General features: G+C 41.2%; 1 protein-coding gene across 7 annotated transcripts in view; it reads left to right on the top strand.

The window, feature by feature from the left end:
- The window catches only part of nrg2a (neuregulin 2a), an 86,635-nt gene that overhangs the window by 34,187 nt on the left and 29,647 nt on the right, over positions 1 to 22,801 (top strand). For 4 of the 7 annotated variants that reach the window (XM_026938578.3, XM_026938580.3, XM_026938579.3 and 1 more), the window contains exons 2-3: positions 10,780 to 10,942; positions 11,374 to 11,492. In XM_026938578.3, coding sequence (XP_026794379.1) covers positions 10,780 to 10,942; positions 11,374 to 11,492 — 282 coding nt within the window. The other 3 variants (XM_034311165.2, XM_026938583.3, XM_053240145.1) reach the window with 3 other exon arrangements.

The raw sequence follows: 22,801 nt of genomic DNA, 5'->3' as shown, positions 1-22,801 counted from the left end.
CCTTCTACATATGCCAACTTGTCCACACATATCTGTGCGGCTCTATAACTGGGACTCCTCGATTTACATGAATGAACCCCAGTGACTTCACATTTTTATCTCACCGACTACACATGCACGCACGCACGCATACACACACACACACACACGCACACTCACACTCGATGGTGCCAAAGCTAAGACCGCAAGCAGATAACAAGCCACGTCTTGCTTGGCAGTGTGGGAAGGGTGTTCTATGACCCACACCCGGAGTTGCTGCAGATCTGTCATTACCACTGACAGATTTGCTTGCTGCAAGGAAGCTGTCGGATACATTTACAGATGCACAGAAATATATATTCACACACCACACACCCGCCACACACAGTTTAGCTGCAACCTGGCCTTTGAAGTTGTTGGAGTACAACATTTTACTGAGTGGCCTGACCTGCTGGGACATGACCCTCCTCCACACACACACACACATACACACCTTCTGAGCGGTGACATTGGAGATTGAGGAGGATAGAGCTGGAAAAGGGCCCATGAAAGGCCCCCGATACCACATAATCGTGACTCATAAGAAACATTATGGAATCCTGTACTCTTCCTCTTCAACTCTCCCTCCCTCTCTTTGTATTTTTGTTTCCTAGTTTCTGTCTCTGTGTAGGTGTTGGAATGAAACCAGACCATTCTGGTCACACTTAGGAATTCTAGCCTAAAAGGAATAACGAAAAGTCTTAAGTAACATGTTCTTACCTTATGAAGGTGGTACATGTCTTCACCCTCCTGTGATAGCGTGAGTTTACGGAATGACATCAAGTCGTTAGTAGAGACACTGTAATCGGCAAATCTTCAGCACATAGGCACATCTTGATAGAAGTTCGTTTAAGAAAGCCCTTATGCAGAGACTGTTATGGTCCTCTATCTTGTGTTCTTATCTGAATGGAGATGCTTTGCTTAAGGGCGCAACAATAGTGGGGCCCATGAGAGGGATTTAAGCCTGTGGCCCCCAGGCCAACAGCCATTTTGTGCTTATCTGGATCAAGAACTTGCCTCATAAGTTGCAGGTGTGTGAATGAGAAGTAGACTTTAATAGATATAACCTATTCTATATTAGATACAATGCCTATGCAATATGTTGTTTAAAGGAGTGCTGTATAATTAATTATTATAATTATCATTAAAACATTGGCTTGTTAAAATAACTGCACACCACACACAACTAGAGCTTGTTAGAGGTTTTAGACAGACTGATTGTGTAGAGAATTTGGACAGACTGAATTATTTCCCTTCCTTTCCTTTCCTTTCCTTTCTTGTTATTATTATATTCTTAATATTATATTGTCCTATGCACTTTGTACACAGTGTTGCCAGTTTATTAGGTGCACCTTCCTGCTCATTGGCCACTTGGTCTACATAGACGCACTTTGTAGGTATACGCTTACAGCTATGTAGCCACCTGTTACTTTACAGAATTTTGCCAGCCCCCTCTACCTTGTACATTAATGAGAACATGACCGCATGGTTTTGGGTAATGAACAGCAGTGTTGCTGGGAACATCTCAGTACCAATGCTGAGCTGCAAAAATATCTACCAAACAGTGCTCTACTAGATGTTCAAAAGCAAATAGCTGCACCAGTACATCTCCTTGGGCACTGCTGTTATTTGCTGGAACATTAAATCATCAGAAAAACACACAACCAATACACACAGACACACACATTGCTTCATTTATTAGATCTTATGCTCATATGATCTAATACATATACAGATACATATTAGATCATGATAATTGATCTATTCATCCATTTCCATAGTTAAGATGGGCTATTTTTTTAAATCAACATTATTTATGACATCTACTTGTGAGTACATAGATAAGTATAATAGGTAAGTATAGATCATATCAGACCCACTGAAACTTCAGAGTAGTTTTTTCATCTTGGTTAGTTCGACTTGTACTCAAGGCAATTTCGTAAAAGGATATCTTTACTTTTTACTTCAGGTTGACTCTTCTTTACTTTATACATCTCCTCTCCTTGACTATGAGTGTGTGCACATGTGGGGAAGCAGTCAAAGCAGTCAGCTTAAGTCAGCTCTGTGCACGTGTAAGATTTCTCTCCAGAGATTGTTCACGACTACTAGCAGGGACACGCTGGGACTCGCTTCCAGTGGAGGGTGGGAGACGACACAAAGCGAAGTGTGGGGGTTGGAGGAAGGGGAAATAAAGTGAATGAGCATGACGAGGGAGGTCGAAGAAGGGGATGTGGCCCTGTCCGGTGACAGAGGCGTGTATTTTATCACTGCTTATCTGGAGATCTAAATAGACCTCCTAGATGCTCATTCCGGTTTTGCTGCACCGTCATAAAAGGAGAGTTCATTTTCCTTGGACGTTTCTTGGGAGTGTATTAGAAGCTGGTTTGGTCAGGGGTGTGAGGGGTATTGGCCTCGGCAAAGGTATAACATGGGGCAATATCTGTACCCTAAACACTGAGGGCATTGTGTATGTCTGTAACCTCTGACCTGAGGCCACAGTGAAGCCCCAAAAAGGCAGGTGAGCAGGAGTGGTCTGAGCTCCGCGGGGTTCCCTCTCTTGTGAGCACCAGCCTCAGGACTCATCATGCTTATCTGAAGTTTTCAGTCAGGGAACAGTTAATTGTCTGACAGCAATGGGAAATGCCTCCCTTGCTCCCTCCTTCTCCTTCTATCCCTCCCCTTCTCCTTCTCTTTCCTTTACTCGTTTACCCTCCCTTTCCCCTCTCTCTCTCCACTGTCTTCTCTTGCCTGTATTCTCTCTCTGTCAAAAAGTAGGTGTTTCCCTGCGTGATGGGACCGAGTGTATATAGGGCACAAGCACTCTGACAAGTTCAGAGTCTTAAGCGCGCCTGCCACACGCTCCCCCCTTAGGACTATTGCTGGTTCTCATTGCTGCCCAAGTCTTTTCCCCTCCTTTTGAGTGGATTTACACTTTTTCAACATTATCATGTCAGAGGGAAGAAGGGAAGAAGGAGAAGAAGGGAAGAAAGAGAGGAAGGGGAGGAAAAAAGGTAAAAAGGAGCGCAAGGAACAAAACAGTGATCTCACGAAAGGTAAAGAAAGACGCAACACGCAAAGGTGTGAGTGTGTGGATGTATGCATGTTCGTACGTGTGCTGCCAACAAGGGAGGGGTGTGAGTCTCAAGGGGAAAAAGTCACACCTCATCTTGTCAAAGCTTGCTGCCTGCTTTTGTCACACAGGAGGATTTCCTAAACGGCAGCGTGTAGCGGCACATCTGGCCTCCTTGGCCTATGTTTGTAACAGTGCGTGAGTGTGTGTTTGCCGTGCGAGCCTCAGTCTGAGCGCTTTGACATGCTGGGACCTCCCTTCTCCCCCTTAACCGGCTTTGCCAAGTTGCTTTATGACTTTCACAGTTGATTCCTGTGTTTGGTATCTTAATTAGCGCTTGTATTGCTGAGCCTGTGTGAATTTCCTCTTATGCTTGCAAGTCACTTGGCAAGAACTACTATTGATTCATTTCCATGCTGTATCTGAAGGAAGTTGCACTGCTGGGCATCTGCAGCTTTTACTGCAGTTAAGCATTAAAGCATTAAGCATTAAACTATAGATATACTCTTACAGTGTCACTGCGATTAGTGTTTGAATGAATGCTAGTCTCTAAGAAGCTCTCGAACAGCTAATGGAGTGCAACGTGCTTGTGCGGTCTCTCTCAACGTCTGTCTAGGGTTCTGCAAGCCTCAGCTTGTCACTGCAGTCTGACCTCAGGGTCATGCACGATGAGAAATTCTCAATCCTGATTTCCATTCACAACTATCACATACCCTTAAGCTGACACTCACTAGAAGATCTTATGTGTAGGACAGAATTTTTGGACAGGACTAAGTGACTATACTGTGAAATGCTATGATTAAAGATCAGGCTGCATGGATTTGACAAAAATGTTTTAATCACGCCAATGCCATAATCTATCAACACACCCTGTTGAACCTTTCTGTGATTAGTCAGAATGTTTGCACAACAAAATTTTCTTAGAAAGAGCTCATGTACATTGAATCCTTTTGTAATATCAGTATTGCAAATGCCAGTATTGCAGTAACGATTAACAAAAAAAATCTCTTGTGCAACCCCATACTTGTGTACATCTACTGAGGTGTAGAAACACAGAGTGAGGTAGCAGGTCCCTCGAGAAGGCATCATTAGTCCTCTGAGCATTTACTTTGATCTGAGATACCCACATTAGTTTAGTGAATCGGAAAGGCATGGCATAGTATTGTCTCCTGCCGGTCCCCTCCTCCCCACCACCCGTTCATTTCCAGGCTCGTCTATGGCTCTTCTCCCCTCATGGGAGGTTTTCCTTTTGCTCTGTCGCCCTGAGGCTCTGCTTCGCGTGACCTCCTTGATAAAGTGCTTTTATTATTCGGCGCACTTCTCCTGTTATTTCCTTCTTAAATGTTGTTCACTGTATTGTCTTTACACGCAACTGTAATCTAACACAAGGGTGTGTGAGGAGCCACTTTTAGTAACTGTGCAGCTTTCTCTCCTGGATCTGTCTTCACACAATGCTAATCTCCTCTGCTTTGTCTACTAGAAACAAAGCAAAGTCAGAAAGAAAAGAATGGCTGGGAGACTCAGCTTTTCCTTGGAGGCTAAGGTTAACCCTGTCACACGCATTGCTTCTTAGCATCACATTTTTATGCACTGCTAAATTTAACTCACTTGATGTCAAAATCACAAGTAGGAAATCATGGTGATTGACTCATTTAGCCCTGAAACCTAGAGACGAAAAAAGGCATGTTGGAGAAATATGTGACAGCTATGGCCTAAATAAGATTTTTGATGTGTGCTGTTGGGATAAGATTGTGATCAGGATCTGCTACAGACTTGTATTTTGAGGTATTTCGTGATATCTGTTTTGGACTGTTTGCAGCTTGCAGTCCTGAACCATCATTCTAATTGGATTGGATGTGTAATTGCTCCTCTGTTGTTCATCACCTATTGCATTCCCAGCTTACCTGGTGGGGGATCCCTGGTTCTGTCACCCCTCCTGTCATTTCTTTGTTTTGTTTTTTTTCTCTAAATGCTTACGCAGGCACTTTTCATGAATGGTCTAAATTGTAGATGGTCCGTAATTGTTAAGGGCTCGTAAAGCCCAGTGAGACATGACTGTGATTTTGGGCATCATAAATCAATGACTCGATGTTAAATGCTTGAGTCGATGGGAAATACATATTACTATAACGATTGTGATCAGCAATTTGCTAATATTATTTCCTAGGTTTCTTTTATTGGCTTAATTTATTGCTTTTCCATGATATCTGTATTATTTAAATATGATCTAAATTGGACACAGATTAAAGACGTAACTACAGATGTTTAAAGTGATATATATATAGTCCAAACTTTGCTAACACTTAATTCATAACCCTCCAACGTTCTCTCTGGTTATATTTAGTTTATTACAGTTTTTACAGGCTTTTTTTTCTCTGTTGTACCCATCTGGCCCACATTTAGCAGTGTGTGTAAGAATGAGCAGAGGAAGTTGATTCAAAAGTGGTTAGAGGTCTCCAAGGTACTGGAAAGCACGAGGGAATTTATTGAATTTAACATTAACATTATTGAATTATGTGGTTTGGGGTGACTTTTCCCCTCATAGCTATGTAAAGCCAAAATCATGACAAGATGTTAAAGGCAGTATGTCTGTGATGGTCTTAATCCTTCATTGTTTTCAGGGTCTACCCCACTGTGGTTTATAGTAGATGGTGATTGACACTGACATGCTTTAAGTGAAGCAATCCAGGGAAAGCCCATATTGCTGAAAGAAACTGTGTGCCATACATTTTTTTTTTTTTGCATCTATGCATTCATGTGTATGCGAGAGAGAAAAAAAATGAGCGAGAGAAGAGCAACATAGCAAAGTGAATGATTTTGCTAACATTTCTAAATAAGAATACACTAGTAATATCGCTTTTACGAATGAATCAGTACAGTGGTGTCAAAATATTCACACCTGTAAACTGATTCGAATCAGGGAATCTTAACACCTTTGATTTCCATTATTCAAAGCAGTAGTGAAACTGGTATTTTGTATAATATAAGATATAAAATATAACATTCGGCACTTTTCTCCTGTTGTTTAATGTATGCTGACCAAGCGACACTATTTTTACTTTAAGCATATGCTCACTTTATTTGAATGAACATATGTACTCTAGAATAAAACTGCATATTTGGTGTATTTTTATAATCATTGCTTATACTGTATTAATACATTTCCCAAACCATATATTAATGTAATGGAAATCATAAACATGATTCATTGCTATGAATCTTTGCTGATAGTAAATAGTTTGAAATATTCAAAAGTCTTGTTTTCTAGCACAATCAGTGTACAGTTCCCCTTTTCTTTTTAAAGCAGACATGTAATTTGTGATTTGGTTTGCATTTTTTATGAACCACAGATCGGCCCTAAGGACATGCCACATGGCAAAATTACAGTGCGCCATAATTCTTTAGACATTCACTGCTGACTAGAAGCAGTAGAAGTGATGTACAATTGCTTTCTGCAGATCTTGTAGCCTCCATATTTTTTGCCTTGTTTGAATGGAAAAATTGCTCGGCCTGTTCCACCAAATCTGCAACACTAGAGCAATCTTGTTCTGAGCATTCAATTGCTGTCAAAACCTAATTTTTTCTCAGAATGCCTCCTTCGCTGTATGCACTTGAGCAAAAATTGCATCAGCGCACATTCTCCAAATGCAACAGCGAGCTCGTTGTAGAAGAGTTCTTGCGAATAGCAGAAATTGGCAGCACTTACAGTGTTGCATCTGAACATGAAGCGCTGTAAGGCTTCGCATTTTTTTCCCGCCATTCCCAAGGTGATTTAGAGAGTTTAGACTGAATCTTGGCTCCATCCCTGAGGCTATGCATTTCAGAGTCATTTTTAAATTATGGGCAGGGCCACAGAGAGAGTGTCATGTGTCTCGTAAAGTGTGACGGTTGTGTAAAAAGGCTGGTGAAATATGTGACCTGTGAGCTGCTTTGGCCCATTGATCTAAAGCACACGCGTAGTACACACATGCACCAGCACCGTGCCTTCAGAAATAAAAGCTATTAAGAAACATTTTAGCAATTATTGGACATTTATTATCACATTTGTATCATTCCTTCCAGTGTTCCTATTTATGATGTTTTATTCTGTACTTACTGTATACTGTTATAAATATTTTCATAAAATTCATTAATAATGATTGGGGTGGAACTCGCTTATTATTATTATTATTATTATTATTATTATTATTATTATTATTATTATTATTATTATTATATAAAAGGGCTCTGTCTTGCTAGAGACTGAAAACATATTGATAAAAACTGAGGTTGGACAAAACAGGAACACAAGGTTCAGTAAGCAGTAAATCGAACCAATTTCGGGTTCATTTCTATGAGCAGAGTTAGAATAGACTCGCTGAAGAATTATTTCACTGAAGGCTTATTTAATCATCGATTGCCATGCTTAACCAATGCATCGTTTCTGACACCAAGCTTACACTCGCTGCTAACAGCAAAAAAGAACAACTGAAATTAAACAACATCAATAATACAAATGAATTTCAGGTATCATTAAAGCACAGTTTCCTCTGGGGCCAGTATTTTAGTGGTTATGGTTCTGTGCAAATAACCACACTTGTGCATTCAAATCCCAGTGTTGGGTCTTTGTGGATGACCTTTAACCCTCAACTGCTCAGCTGCATACTTGGATTGTATCTTTAAAACTTATCTCAATCCGAAGTCGCTTTCGATAAAAACATCTGCTAAATGACTAAGGAAAATTTTTGTCATTTAACACTTTACTTTTTAATGAGGTCAACATCACAGCACTGGCTACTATTTCTACAAAGCACAGCACAATACTGTGTTGTATTAAATGCTGTTAGGCAACATTTCTAGAACTCTGTGTGTGTGTGTGTGTGTGTGTGTGTGTGTGTGTGTGTGTGTGTGTGTGTGTGGTGGCAGTAATGCTGGATGACTGTTTCTACTGCATCTGTAGTGTACAGGTGATAGCATAGCCAAGAATTCTGACATATTTTCCTGTACTGAGAAGAGAACAGAAAACTGGTCACTTGAAACTCACTTAAAATGGAAGGGCAGTTGTTGAATCTGGTCAATAAACATGCAACACTTTCATAAATTGTTTAAAGGTATCTGTAAATGAAGCTCTTAATCTGAAATATTGAAATAAACACAGAAGTGCCTCGGTTTATGCCTCACTGTGGATACCACAAAACCTTGGGTTTAAGTTGGAAGTACAAAAAGAGCAATTTTGGTAAGATGTTTTCTCATGTCTGGCTCAGAGATTTTTATAATAATTTTTAGAATGTCATGGTCGTAGTCTAGAATTTGCATTGTATAGTCACCTGAGGAAATTCAACATCTGCCCTTAAGCTTCTAAAATAAGCAAGATTTGAATCAATGTGTTCATAGCTCTTTTCTCCATCCAGGGAGATATGTTAAAAATCGCGTTCGTGCTAATTGTAGTAGCGCTACAGATGTGGTAGATGGAGATTAGGTTGAAAACACTGGAGTATTCCTTTAAAGCACACCAGGCATTGATCTATGACTTAACTAAAGCCGGCCCTGCTTTCCTATCACACTGTATCCATTTTTCATTGTGCTGAAGCAAACCACAAGCCTTTGTGCGTCTGTCGGATTCTTGGAAGTGTTAACAGTGTTAAAAAGCTGAGCTGCTAGCTTTGCTTTTGGCTTTTGGAGAGGCGTAGGCTTTGCAGCTTTAAAATGTCACTGGGAACCTGAGAAAGGAATAATACCATCACCAGATTCACAACACTGGCACCAAAGAATCTGACACCACACTGTACTATAGTATGCCAGGCTTCGTTAGCCTCAGCACAATATCAGGAATGCCATCTTTTCAATGAACAACATTTAGTAACACAGATTAAAGGCCTGCACGTACTGGGACGGAGAAGTGGGCCAGGCACTCTAAAATTAGGATCACTGCTGATTGTTTCAGTGTTTCAGGCCTAGCATCTTAATTGAAGTCATTACTAAGGTACACTAAGTTGTTTATTTTCTGTGATACTTTTACTAAGCCTTCAACAGTGGACACATTTTTATAGGTATATGATAGCTTGAAACAACAGAGGATTTTTCTTTTTGAATAGCTTAGGGAAAAAGCTAGCAAGTTTTTCCCCTTCAAATTAGCTAGCTAGCTTACTCACATAATAGCCTTAATTACAGTCAACTGATATTGCTTTTCGGGGACACAGTGGCTTTGTGGTTAAAATGATTGCCTCTCACCTCCAGGGTTGGGGTTTGGATTCCCACCTCTGCCCTGTGTTCGTGGAGTTTGCCTGTTCTCCTTTGCTTTGGAGGTTTCCTCTGGGTACTCCGGTTTCCTCCCCCAGTCCAAGCATCTGTAAATTGTCCATAGTGTGTGTGCAGTTGTGCCCTGCGATGGGTTGGCACCCCATCCAGGGTGTCCCCTGCCTTGTGCCCTGAGTGCCCTGGTTTAAGCGAGCCTGTGTAGGATAAACGGTACAGAAAATGGATGGATGTTGCTTTTCCTTTTCTAAATCTTATAAATAGTAGACATCTAAAGTGATATTACACTTTAATCCAAACAACATAAATACAAAGGAAGAGGGAAAACATGAAAGAGAGTTATTAGAAAGTAGCAAATAATGCAGCATATGCTAAGAGTGAAAAAACAAACTGAAGATTGTTACTTCGACAATTTCACCCTGAAGTCATGGCCACTTCACTGCTTCCTAACCCTGAGAGAGCGATTAGTATTCTTGGCTGTTAGCAATGTCAATACTGTTGGTCTTCCTCTGCTTTTTCAGTATTAACCTACTCTTCACCTGTCCTGTTACACAGTCATTCATTGACTGGGCAGGTCCCATCAGAATGTCCCGTGTGGATGCTGGACTGAATGATGTAACGTCCTCGCCCTACTTTAGTTTCTTTCTGGACAATCTGGCCACTTTCGTCTGACCACTGGTTAGCCTCCTATCTTTGGCATGTGTATGTGTGTATTATCTAAGCTCTAATGTTTGATGTTGGTTTGAGTTCTCCCAGCTGCCTTACTGTTTCTCTTTCATGTAATAGCTGCAGACATGTTGAAGGCCAAAGTCTACTCCCTGTTTACAATTAATGTGAGTAGCATTAGTATAATCAATCAGGATTTTGTTCTCCCCTAGACACAGTGAGAACGCTAGGCATGGTGGTTCTTATCACTGAGTCTTTTAAGTGTTTAGTTTCAGTGATAGGGAGTGTGGGTCCTTGCTATCTGTAATCAGCAAATTCATTTAGACAAGAAAAATAGGAGGAAAAAAAAATCATTATGATATTTAATACAGTCATTGCTTGCTACTTTCTTGAAGCACAAATGATATCTAGGAAATTTGACACCGTCTTCCTTGTATTTATGTATGTTGTAATGTAAGGTCTATGCCTTGTATATGACCAAGATTATGTACGTTTTAATGCCCTCTATAGCCAAAATCATGAGCAGAAAGGAACAGAAGTATTGCACAGGAATTCATGGGCTGCTACTGAATGTAATAATTTGTAGTATTAAAAAAAAAAAAACATCTGCATGCTGCCAGTGCGTCTGGTGAAATCCTCTGGCCAGATGAGAGTTCTGTCTGTCTTGCCTCTTTTAAGACATGCAGACGTCATGTTGCCACACCTAATAAACGATCCATGGAACAACATGTTTGCACTAATACCAAACAAGCAAGTGTAATCTGACACATTTGTTCCCTTCCTCTTTCTAGGAGCTCCTACAATAAAGCCTTTGAGGAGCCCAGTGGTGGTGGCGGAAGGAGCCCGGATAACAGTGAAGTGTGAGGCCTCGGGTAAACCTCCCCTGTCCTATAAGTGGTACAAAGATGGCACCATTCTGGAAAAGAGCAAACAAGTCAGGATCAGAGACAAGAAGTAAGTGTGTGATTAGCAATCATGTGTGCATGTGTCTTTTGGATTCCGAAGGTTACACAGGAGTCACAGAGCGACAAAACCTTGATTCGTTTGGGGGCATGGAACAAGAAATCCCCTTTTATTTGTAAGAACGTAAACCTTAGCTCAGGTCACAAAGCGAAGATCCCGGGTGCTTCCTTATAAAGTGTTTCACATCATAACACATTATTGGTTATGTTTGCTGCTAAATTTACTGCTGGCTGGATTGTAGCCATTTAAGAGCCATCCGTAATATAAAGCTGCACATTATAATCCTTTTGAATCTCTGTTTAACAGCACTGTTTTGATCTCTAATCTGCTGTTGCTAGGTTTGGACTGACGTCCATGTTGTTGGGTTTAGGCAATCCAGAGTCATAGTAAAGTCCCATGACTCTTCTATATCTATGTCGCAGGAAAAACTCCAAGGTCCAGATTGCTAATGCTCGGCTGGAGGACTCTGGGAATTACATGTGTGTAGTGGAGAACGACAGTGGGAGTAGCAACAGCACAAGCACCGTTCATGTCCAAAGCAGTAAGTAACAAGCTAATCCATGCCTTGCTTATAATTAAATGATCCAATTCTGTTATTTTCCATCAGTTGTTTAAGTGCTACAGAGTTCCTAAGGGCAATGTGTTCCACTGCTGTTATAGAAACATTGATCATAAAGCCCCAATCCAGCTGCTGATATCAATACTTTAATACTTTGTACTCCCAAACTTTGCACTGCCAAAGAAAGAGTATTATTGTTTCAGGCTTTCAGACTTTCTCCATGTGAGTTGGGTTTTAAGGGATTTTAAATGTCTTTTTCAGCCTCTTGAGATTTGTTTGGCAGTAAATTTTGAAAGTTGTTTCTCCCAAGATTTTTGCTTTGCAAATGCCACATCACCAGAGCTTTGCTAACATGCCAAGACTGGTCTCAAGGTATCATTCAGCTGACCGCTTCACTTTAGTAAAGCACCTAGCTAGTCACTGAGCATCTAAATAGGTACTGGGCAGTCCTTCTTTTATCCACAGACTTCCAAACAGGCAGATTTCAAATATTGTCAAGAGGGACAATATTTTCTTAAATAATATTTTAGGCGAGGCTAAAATCTTGGAAATAACCTACCATCCAAAAGAGTTATAGTTATAAATTCCTCACTTATCACCTTCTGTCTGTGGACTTGATTATGTGGTCACTGTGGTCCTTGCTTTATTTCCTTTGCTTCAACTGTTGAACACAAGGTGTGCAAACCCTGGAACATTGCCTGGAGCAGGACGCTTTGATTGATTTATGGAGGTTTCCATGTGATTAGCAATGGAGTGCTTTGACTCTGCCGCTTCTGTGGTTAGATGGATGAGAGGGTGTCACCTTTGAAAGGCATGTATAAACAGAAATAGTTTATTTTACAGACCTGGCTTTTGGTCAAGAGTATACCACTTTTCACCTATTCTAGTCCATTTTTTATGTTCTCTGGCTTTTTATTCTGCCTTTCCCTTACTCCAGCTGGACTACTTTATTCACCTGGGACTTGCCGCTTTGTCGTACTGGACATATATTCAAATGAATACTCTTTTTCTGGATTACTTTTCTGATTTTTTGGTGGTTATTTTTGTCTGTTTTTCACTACACTTCTCTTCTGGATTATTTTTTTCTTCTGGGCTTGTTTTACCTCATCCTCCTGGACTAGTTTTTCTTTGCCGGGTTTCATCGTAATTGCTCTCACTGGTCCTTAAACTAACTGTTCTACCTGCCAGCTGTGAGCCCTCTTCCTGTGAACCTGGCGCCATGTCGGTCTATGTGCTGGTGAGTAATTGTGTACTCTCTCATTAGTTGTGCACCGTCAGTATTGCTAAGCCTTTCATCCTGCCCCTAATTTTACTGGTTGGGCTGCTGGTGTTGGCTAAAGCATCTGTACTGTGTGGGTTTGATGTAGATCTCCTATTGAGCTTATGGAGGGTGTACTGTCTTTTGTTTTTTTGACAAGGCTACTTGGTAATCGTGTGCTCTCTCTGTAGCTCTCAGATAGGCTGTAATGTGTGTATTTCTATGTCTGTGAGTGACTGTAGCTCAGCAAATCAATTGTGGCCACCCTTTTCACCAAAAGCTATTAAACTATTCCCCGTTCCAACTTCATAGTTACAACACCCATGCTTGGTTTTCCTACTTATGACTGGTGTCAGTTGCTCTATATTCCTCTTCGTCCTCGGTATGCATCTTGTTCCACCAGATGCTGCCTGACTGTTTATTGCTTTGCCAGCAGTGAGACCCCTACAATCTGGTCAAGCAAGCAATTCAAAAATCAATGGCTATAACCCTAGTTATTGATTTCTCCACCCCTTTAGGAAGGTGGACATTCATAATCACATCAGAAATGATATGTCAATGCAGGATGGCAAAATTTACATTGCTAAATTGCTATTTCATAACCAACAAAGCTCTCTTGTTTATTGAGAGGACTAAAACTCTGAATTTTGAATCTTACTCTTCTGAGCACTCATTGACCCACTTTGTATCCAGTTATTCAGTCTGATCCCTAATCCCTGAAGCTCCGATCATCTATGTTATACCCAAACTGTCTCTTCAGCAGTAAGTCCCTTGAATCTGGTACCTTGAACCTGATAGTCTTGAACTCTGTAATTAAGGGCTTATTTCCAATCTGCCATTCATATCCAAACTACTAGAAATATCTAAACAACCAATTAGCCACTCAACTAAAATACTGCTCTGCCACTAGCAGACTTTCCAGGGATTCCTGTCCATGCCATATAACCGTGGCAGCTCTTGAAGGAGTGACTAATGGTTCACTTGTCTTCCCTGACTCTGGTGCCCTCAGTATTCTTATTTTGCTAGACTTTAGTACAACCCTTTTATATAATGAGTCATGCAATTCTTCTGCCGTGTCTCTTTTCATTAGAATTTATATTCTATCTCTGAAGTAGATTACATGTTCTGTACATTCACATCTATCTACAAAGGCTCATTTCTTTGTCCTTTTGGTCTTTATCTTATTGCCACTCCTCGTAATGTATTCTCATACTGGTGTATTGATGGTTTCCAATAGAGCATTAGGAAATGTGCATTAGGCCTGGGATCCTACAGCAACCACGGGACCCAACAAAGAAGTCATGGGAGCTGACGTTTATTACTGTCAGAAGCAGGCAGTCAGATATGAAACTTGTTGGACAAAGAAATGCAATGTTCATTAACATGAGAGTGTATAGGGTGCTCATGTGGCACTGCATGATGCATTTTCCGTGACATTCATTCATCAGTAACGGCTTTATCCTGGTCAGTGTCATGGTGGTTTCAGTTACAAATGTGTTTATATTTTGACAAATAGAACCAATTAAGTCGGCACAAAAAGTAATAACTGTGGGAGCGGATGGGATTGGTCAAGATTGTTTGCAGAAGATGGCAGCATTGGTCGGAATTCTTTCAGAAGCGGACAGGAATGGAATTTATAAAACAGTCCCACGGAAATCCTCTAGTCCACAAGACAAAACTGGATTGTGTGGAAGGCAGATCATTCAATGCCATCACTCTTAGAATAGGCTATTTGATCAAGACTGAGCTGACAGAATTCCTTTTCTCCCAACATCTTTTTCTTTGAGCTTATTTTCTTCTTGCCTTTGTTTTTTTAAAAATGCAAAGTGGCCTTGAGTGTGGGAACGACCCTATATTATTTAAAATTATTATTTATTGGGACCCATAGGGGTTCCTCTGTTGCTTTTTACTGTCTTTTTTTACAGGAGCTGTTTGAACAAGACAGAGCTTATTCCTCTTTGAAAAACAGCTTAGCTGCCACATTGATTCTGATGGAGTCGTCCATTGGGCACACCCACTGACAAATTATTTCCTCAAGGGTGTATTAGTTTTGTATTAGTTTTTAGTAAGCTTTGCCAAGGTGTGAAGCTTGGTTCCTCTGGAGCTGTATATTGTGCTGCTTTTCTATTGGAGACAGGTTTAAAGAGTCATGCTGTCATATTTTTGCTATTTAGGAGTTTCTGCAAATTATGTTATGAACGGATGTGTATGTTATAAGGTTATATTTTTTGCAATGGTCTTTTAGTAAAATGCCAACTTTATAGTTTTCACAGTAGGTATGCTACTCCAGCAGTTATAGCAAGGTTAGGTGAAAATACCCAGTTATCTTGTTACTAAAAATTGTTACCAATATGATAAAAACTACTCTATACTAATACTTATACTATTTGTCGACATACACTGTTCAATTTATTTTTCTTACCACACAGCCACAGGTCATACCCTTAGTAAGCAGACTTTTCCCACTAGTTGTAGGGTGTATAATAGAAATATAGACCAGAAATAGAGACCAGGTGCACATCTACTCCTCAAGCAGGTGGACAACCACTTGGACTTTATTTTGAGGTGTCCTTGTCAAAAACATATACAGCTGTTGCTTTTGGAGCCTCTCTCAGAAGAGAAAGATTTATTGCTCCTTGATGCCATCTCTTGTCTAGCATGTGTGTTTCCACATGAATATAAGACCAACTCAAGGCCAAGCTTTATGCACACTTGCTTCAAGATAGATGATGATATCAGGATATCAGTAGCTGGAGTGGGGTGTTTGTTTTCTGTGTGGTAGCAGGATGCTTCAAGGTCATTCTAAAGCCAAAAGTCTTGATGCAGAAGGAATCAAGCTAGTGAGGTGAAACTTATATTTCACTTAAAGATATACTTGCTCTTAAAGCCTCTGTCATAGTTGCAAATGTTAAGAAATGTCACTGAATAAGCATTAACTAGAGGTCATTTAAAACATATAGGATTAAATGTTGATAAATGTTAAAAAAAACTTGAATTATTATTTTTTTTAAAAATTTTTTGCTGATCAAAACTTTTCATAGTAAGAAGCTATGGATAAGAGTTAGAACCTAATCAGATGGAGTGCTGAAATTTCTAGAGCCATTTATGTGATGGGTTGATTTTGTATAATGAAGAACATGTGGCGGTTATTATGTTATTATGTCTTATAGCAGAAGGCCGGATGGTTGCCCTTGCAGTGAGATTTAATAGGCTGGGGAGGGTTGAAGGCCATGCTTCTTGCCATAACATAGGCAGCAAATCTAAATAAACTTGATGGTGTGTATGTCTGCATATATATATGTGTATCTGTGTGTGTGTTCATGTATTTACATTAGGCTTTTCTCACATTTGTAAGTGCATAGTTGGCTGCTTTTCCACAGTGAGGTTACTCCAGGTATCTTTTACCCTATATCATGTTGATGGTGTGTAAGCAGCACCTTTCCTGCTTCTCTTAAAAGTCATGTGCTTAGAGTTGCTGCAACAGTTACTGCATGCATGTGCGTGCGAGCAAACAGGCATATATATCTGTGTAGGTGCGCTTAAGTAATTTGAAACAAGCCCAGGATTTCTAGGATGGTTGTGGTGTGTAGTTGAAGGAGTGTGATGCCTCCAGGCTGGGATACACCCACATCGCCTTTTGAACATACAGCAACCCCACCAAGAAACACTGAGCGAGAGATTCAACACTGAGGCAGCCAAACACTTACCAGCCTTAGGTGACATTAGATTAATATAACAGTCTAGGAAATACCTTGAACTTGGCAGGTTTTCATAAAATTGATAAAATGTTTTTCCCAGCCTGGTGGAGCATGAGGGGGGCGCCGAAGATGAGGAACGCTCTTATCGTTTCCATCGCTGTGCTGTTCTGCCACACAGTGGGGGGAGAGAGACCTTAATTTATTCGGCGCGCTGACTCGGTTGATTTCCATCCTAAGGTCATCAGTGAAATGGCTACTGCTGTGAAAGGCTGCAGTGCTGCGAGGCTGCTGCAGCAGCATGGAGCCGCAGTGCTATCTGTGTATGTGCGCACGCCTGCCCAATGGGGGTGGGGGGGCAAAACAACAAAGACTAAGAGAGGGAAATACAGAGGATGAGACCCAGCTGCTTTGCAGAGTAACTTGCTTCAGACTCATTTTGCAATGCAATGGTAGAGTCTTGGCTTCAGCCAATCGCATAGTCAATTGGGTGCAGCCTTGAGACAATAACCTGGCTGGATTTTTGTCAGTGTTTACACTGGCATTAACAGGAAATCAATCACTGGCTTTAAAAACAATGTTAATTAAACTCCTTCCAGTACATACCCAGTACACAGAAAGTGGTGTATGAACGCATCATACAGCCAAAACAGGAGCACTATATGAAATTGCCAATTGATTTGTACAGAATCTGTAAGTAGCTACTTGCTATGTAACCGTCCATTTTGTAGCAGCTCTTCTTGGTGTAGTGAAGAGGTGGGTAGGGGTGTGGCTTTCCTGACAGCCTTTGCAGGAGGGACTATTGTTAAAATTAAATTTACAAAGTGGATATTGCTAAATATTTACACAGTGAAATGGAAGTCTGTTCAATGCCAGCATGAGTGGTTCTTCTCTTTCATTCATTAAATGGGTGTGTTTGAGTCGTTTCATTTGAATTAGTCAACGTTTCTCCAGAATCCAGAACCTTGTCAATTTATTATTTACTAGACTGGTATAAGCTTGCACTTAAACTCTGTATACAGGATGTATTTGTGCATTGCATTTGTGGATGTATTTGTTCTGTAAGCATGTTCGTTCTTGTGTCACACTCTTTAATCATAGAGTTTACTCATAGAGTTTCTCATAGAAGGGGCCTCATCTTATTGTCACCCCTACTGATTTTCAGTATTGCGCACACACACACACCAAGGGTTTTTCCAAAGATAAAGTTGATTGCACTCATTAATAACAATGGTCAATGCTAAACATGTGAACGTCTGAGTAAAGGTTGGCTAAAGCTATCCAGGGAAAGAAAGACAGAGCGAGATCCTGGGGCTACGGTTAATGAAGACAAGAAGCCACCATCATCTTGCTTCCCCCAGAGGCAGTCTGGCCTCATGGCTGTCTTTAAATACTGGTCGGTTTGAGGAATCATTGCTCAGTATCATAACCATCCACCACCTGCTGCATGGTGGTCCTGCACATGTGTTTGTGTGTGTTTAAGGTGATCTCAAGATATGTTCAGGGCATAGGTCACTAAAGGGGTGAAACCTGACAAGGGGCAAGGTCTCAGGGGAATGTGCACTCCAATAGAGAGTAAAAATGTGTCAGTCAATAGCCTGTAAAGACATCCATATTTGTAGGTAGGCCCTCATATTTAGCTTGATCCCCAACATAGCTCCATATATCTATAGTATCTATTTATTTACTGTTCTATGATAAGACTCAGATTAAAATTGAGAGGTAGCACAGTGTGAAAACGGACCTTTGTCAGCGTTTTATAGTTGAAATTTGACATTCTGAAAGCATCTCTATAAACGTATTATAACTGACCCTGTTCAAAATTACTCTTCAATGCTATCATATCGTAGGGTATGCAAAGGCATGAGGTTTCGAAAAGCCAGTGTCAGATGAATGCAACCTGTTCTAAGTTATCTAATGGAATATTGAGGCCATGATGCTCCCCTTAAAAGAACAGATCAACATGTATATTATAACCCCCTTATGCCAAATGTAGTTGATCAACAAAGACATGTTTGGTGTCCAACCTTTTGCTTCTTCAGTTTTGGCCTGGAGCTATGCTTAATGCTGCTAACATATAAGGGAAGTTTGTAGCCTCCAAGCAAACTGCATGCCTAAATCATACCAGATGCCTCAAACCAAGTTGGGTGGCTTATGTGGTTTCTGACATGGCTAGCAATAAAAATTAATAAAACCATGTTTCAAAGCTAAAAATAGTGGTAGTGTCTGTCTTGAATTAGTTTGGTATAAGCATCAGATTTGTATGTTCAACATAATTCAAATTATAACATGGTCCAATTAAAAAAAAAAAATTTATACAGATTTATTCCATGATTTTTTAGGACTGGCTATGTACAAGTATCCTTGTCATGGTTTAGATATTAAGTCTGCATGATGCTGAACAAGAAGTTGTAAGAGTCCCTCACTTGTTAGCTATATTGGTCTTGGAGTTCTAGTACAACTAAAACAGCAAACCTCAGACATCCAATGAGTAAATAAGGGGAAAATGTGTAAATTATAGTTTTGTTTTGCCAGAATATTCCTCTACCTCAGCCATAAACCACTTCCTAGTACAGCATTTAGAGAGCACTTTGGCGTGGGCTTCATGTTCCAGGGAAATGACATTATGGTACATGTGATGTACTTTTAATTTTGCCGTAGGATGGGTCATGTGTTGTAATAGAGAGCAGCGAGCACATGGCTGCCTCTGCTGCACAGTACTCATTTGAAATTAGTTTTGGTCAAAAGTCTTGTCCCTAGGGGGCGCTGCCCCACTCAGAGAGAGCGAGAGTGAGAGCGTGACATGAGAGGAATGTGTTGATGGAAAATGCAGCTGGGCGGCTGATTGTTCCAACCTCATCAGTCATGCTGGGGCCCACCAGCAGCACTCTCTCTCCCTCTCTCTCTCTCTCTCTCTCTCTCTCACATGCACTCACACTGACACTTGCACTCCTGTGCAGCTCACAAATGCTTTCCTGCACACAACACCTGGCTGTATGATGAAAGGTAATCCGTTTCTGCCTAAATTCTCTAGCCCAAACCATTACTTGGCTTTAATGCAAGTTTTAACCTAAGAGTCACAAAACAAGTGCCAAACGTTTAGGCTATTTCTTTCATGCCAGTCATCTTTCTGTTTTGCAATGTCTTTTCCTCAGGCCCTTGTCTTTCATCTTGTACAACAACGACACCTCGTTTCTGTCGAAATGTCTTCTTCTTTACATAGCAATCCAATACCCCATGTTCTCTCATAATTTCTTTCGTACTCCCCTCTCTCCTTTCCTCTTCCTCCTCTTCACAGATCTTTCATTTATAGCATAAGCAAGTAGATTATCTGGGATCAAATTATGCATGTGTTTTTTGGCAATTGGCTGTGGCTAGGTGGCATGAAGTGAGGCCCTAAAGCAGAGGTCAGACCAAATGTGAATAAAAATTGCCTGGCAAAAATTTGACTGGGGAAAGAACATGGGACAGCAAAAAATTTAATTTGATTCTGGTAGTGGTTAATTTGCTTTGCAGTGAGTTAATTTTGAACTTTAACCTTTAATTAGTGAACCTTGGAAGCGACTTGTGGGCAGGCTATGGTCTCTTTCTGGGGGAAAAATTTCTGCTAAGTTCTGTGACTGCTGATCCACTCCGACCGCTGTTTCATTTGAACAGATTCATAAAGACATTAACAACTGTATGGCACCCAGATATGCCATACTGCCCACCTCTTTTCAAGCTCGGCTTGCATGTAGAGAGGCACGTGAATGTTTACATGTTGCAGTGTGTCAGCAAGTGTTTTGGATTATGATCGCAGAGTTCCTACATACTCGCACTGCTGGACACTGTGAGGTTTATTTGACCTTTAACCCAGGGGTCAGATTCTTTACGGTAGTTGTCTGGGAGGGTAAGGTGCATTCCACTTTGCAGCCCTGAACACGTAAGGTGCGCATATATTTCTCATGCCGCTTAGCAGATGTTGCTCCTGTTCCATCCCACTTTCTGTTTCTCTCTTACCCTGTATCCACTGGTGCATGCTGGTGCTGGTGGTCTTCATTACTTGATTAAGGATATTGGGGGTGAGCTCTGTTTTCCCCATTAGGCTGAACGCCACAGGAGCCGTGACAAGCAGAGCAGCTGTGAAGGGGCTGTAGGCTAGTGCCTTGGTGGATGGGTGGGGTCAGATTTGGCTCTCCCTGGGGCAGCCAGTTCACCCCAGCGCCCCGACGCCACCATTTCACGCCCATCACTGTTCGAGGGTGGCCGCCTGCTCATGCAAGTCTGTCTGGGGGGACGGAGATCTGACGCCAGAGGCATGCAATCACTCCACACCAGTGTGACGGTATGAGTGCATGTGTGAGTCCATGCCGATGGAGCAGTGTAGAGAGCAACAGAACAGGAAACAGCAATGGGAATTTTTTGGATTGCTTAGCTGACGTGGAGCTACTTCTATGAGATCCCTTGGAGAAAAACACTGGCAGGGTGGCAATCTGTAGGAATTGGAAGCCCCAAATGGACCCGCATGTGTCTTTATATCCATTGCCCATGTTTCTGGTGTCACTTTGTGAGGGACAGAGAGTGGCTGTCGTGCCTGGGATTGGGGTTGGGGCTAGCTCTGGGGCTGAGGCTCAAAGGAGTCTTGGGCTCCAGGGTTACCCTCTGTCCCATATTGCTCATCAGCGCTGGCAAAGATGTGGCTGCAGGAGGCCATGCCAAGGGAGAGCTGTGCTTCTGATACCCACTGTGTTGCTTTTGCTGCTGGGTCTGGGCACCTACCTGCTCCTTCTGAACCATGTTCTGATCCCTAGTGGAAATCCTGACCATCCGGACCTCCTCAGAAGTGAGGACGAAGATATTGAAGAGGAGGGAGAGCGCACAGGGAACACTGCTCCTTCATGGATGCTTATTACACCTACTGGCACAACTGATACTCCTCCCACCACATTCTCCATTCAGGAGACCGTAGCTGTGTCTATGTTGGCACCTGGAACAACCCTGGCATCCTCCAGCCCCACACCCAGCAGCACCCCACCCCCTCTGGGTAAGTGCCCAACTCCTCTGCTTACTTTTACATTTGCCCTATTGTGCAATCGCATGCAATAGCGTTCTTTGATTTCTCTCTGAGACGTCTCTGAAATGATTGTGGGAGGACAAGACCGGGCACATCAGCTATGCAGCAGGAAAAAGGGCAGAGGGAGAGAAAAATAAAAGCATGGTAATCAAAAGTGAAAAAGACAGGACGAGGTCCACCCAAAGTCCTTTTTGGGGGGATTACATGGCCCCTATTGTTTCTTTCTCTGATAACACTGGTGGTTTTTAGTCCAGGTCCATGGCTCCTGAAAGAGGCTTTTTAGAGTATTAGCACTGGTAATGTTTTGTTTATGACTCTTGCAAATTCCTCAGAAAGATATTTGGCCTCCTTCCGTTTATCGCATATGTCTCCAGGCATCATATGCTTTCTTTGAACACTTTTTGTGGAGGATTATATAAGCAGTGTGTACATGTAAACAGTGCAGTGAGCTGCTGTGATGACTGAAAGGTCAGAGGTCAATCTCTTATGAACATTTAATAGTAGGGTTTTTTCTTTCTTTCTTTCTTAGTAGGGTTTTTTCTTTCTTTCGTGTCCGAATGAGTTGTAGGTAGAAGAGAGGCACATTGAACTTCCATCATAGGCCTGAAATGAATTGAATTTTAGGCCACACCGTGTTGCATTTAGTTGTGAAGTTAAAAGTGAAGTCACCATGATTTTCTTCACAAAGTGAAACATTTAGGATAGTATAACATTTTTCTTTTTTTTAAAGTTGTTGTCCCACGTGACGAGAGTCATTGATTTCTTTACGAATCACTTATAATTACAATAATTATCAATAAGTCCAGCTAGTTTAGCTACAAGCCAACTAGACAACATTGGCTGAATTTCCCTTAACTGTCCTCTTGACTACAAAGCACACATCAAAGCCACAATTAGAGAATTGTCCTGGCCAGCCGGTTTTGAGCACAACACAGCAAAACATACAGCTTCTTGTATGTGTGTTTGTGTGTGTGTGTGTGAGAGACTGTTTCGGCAATTGGAGCTTTAAAGATTAAAGAGACTTTGTGTATGATTTAAAGCGATTTTGTGTTCCTAGTTCTGTTAATGCACCTTTTATTTGGAATGTACTGCAGATTCTTTCTTCGGATTTATCTAATTAATAACTGTTATAACAAGCATTACAGCTAGAGTTTTTCGGTGATGCTTTTGAAATTTTTATGGATTCTGTTTTACATGCTGTTGCGTAGTTTTATGTGACAGGGCCCCCATGGGAAAAAGCCTTGGCTCTGAGTTGTTATCTTGCCTGTATAAACAATTATTTTAA

Source organism: Pangasianodon hypophthalmus, chromosome 15 (genome assembly GCF_027358585.1).
Source record: "Pangasianodon hypophthalmus isolate fPanHyp1 chromosome 15, fPanHyp1.pri, whole genome shotgun sequence".
Lineage (NCBI taxonomy): Eukaryota > Metazoa > Chordata > Actinopteri > Siluriformes > Pangasiidae > Pangasianodon > Pangasianodon hypophthalmus.
The sequence above is the reverse complement of the archived record's forward strand: the minus strand, read 5'-3'. Positions and strand labels throughout refer to the sequence as shown.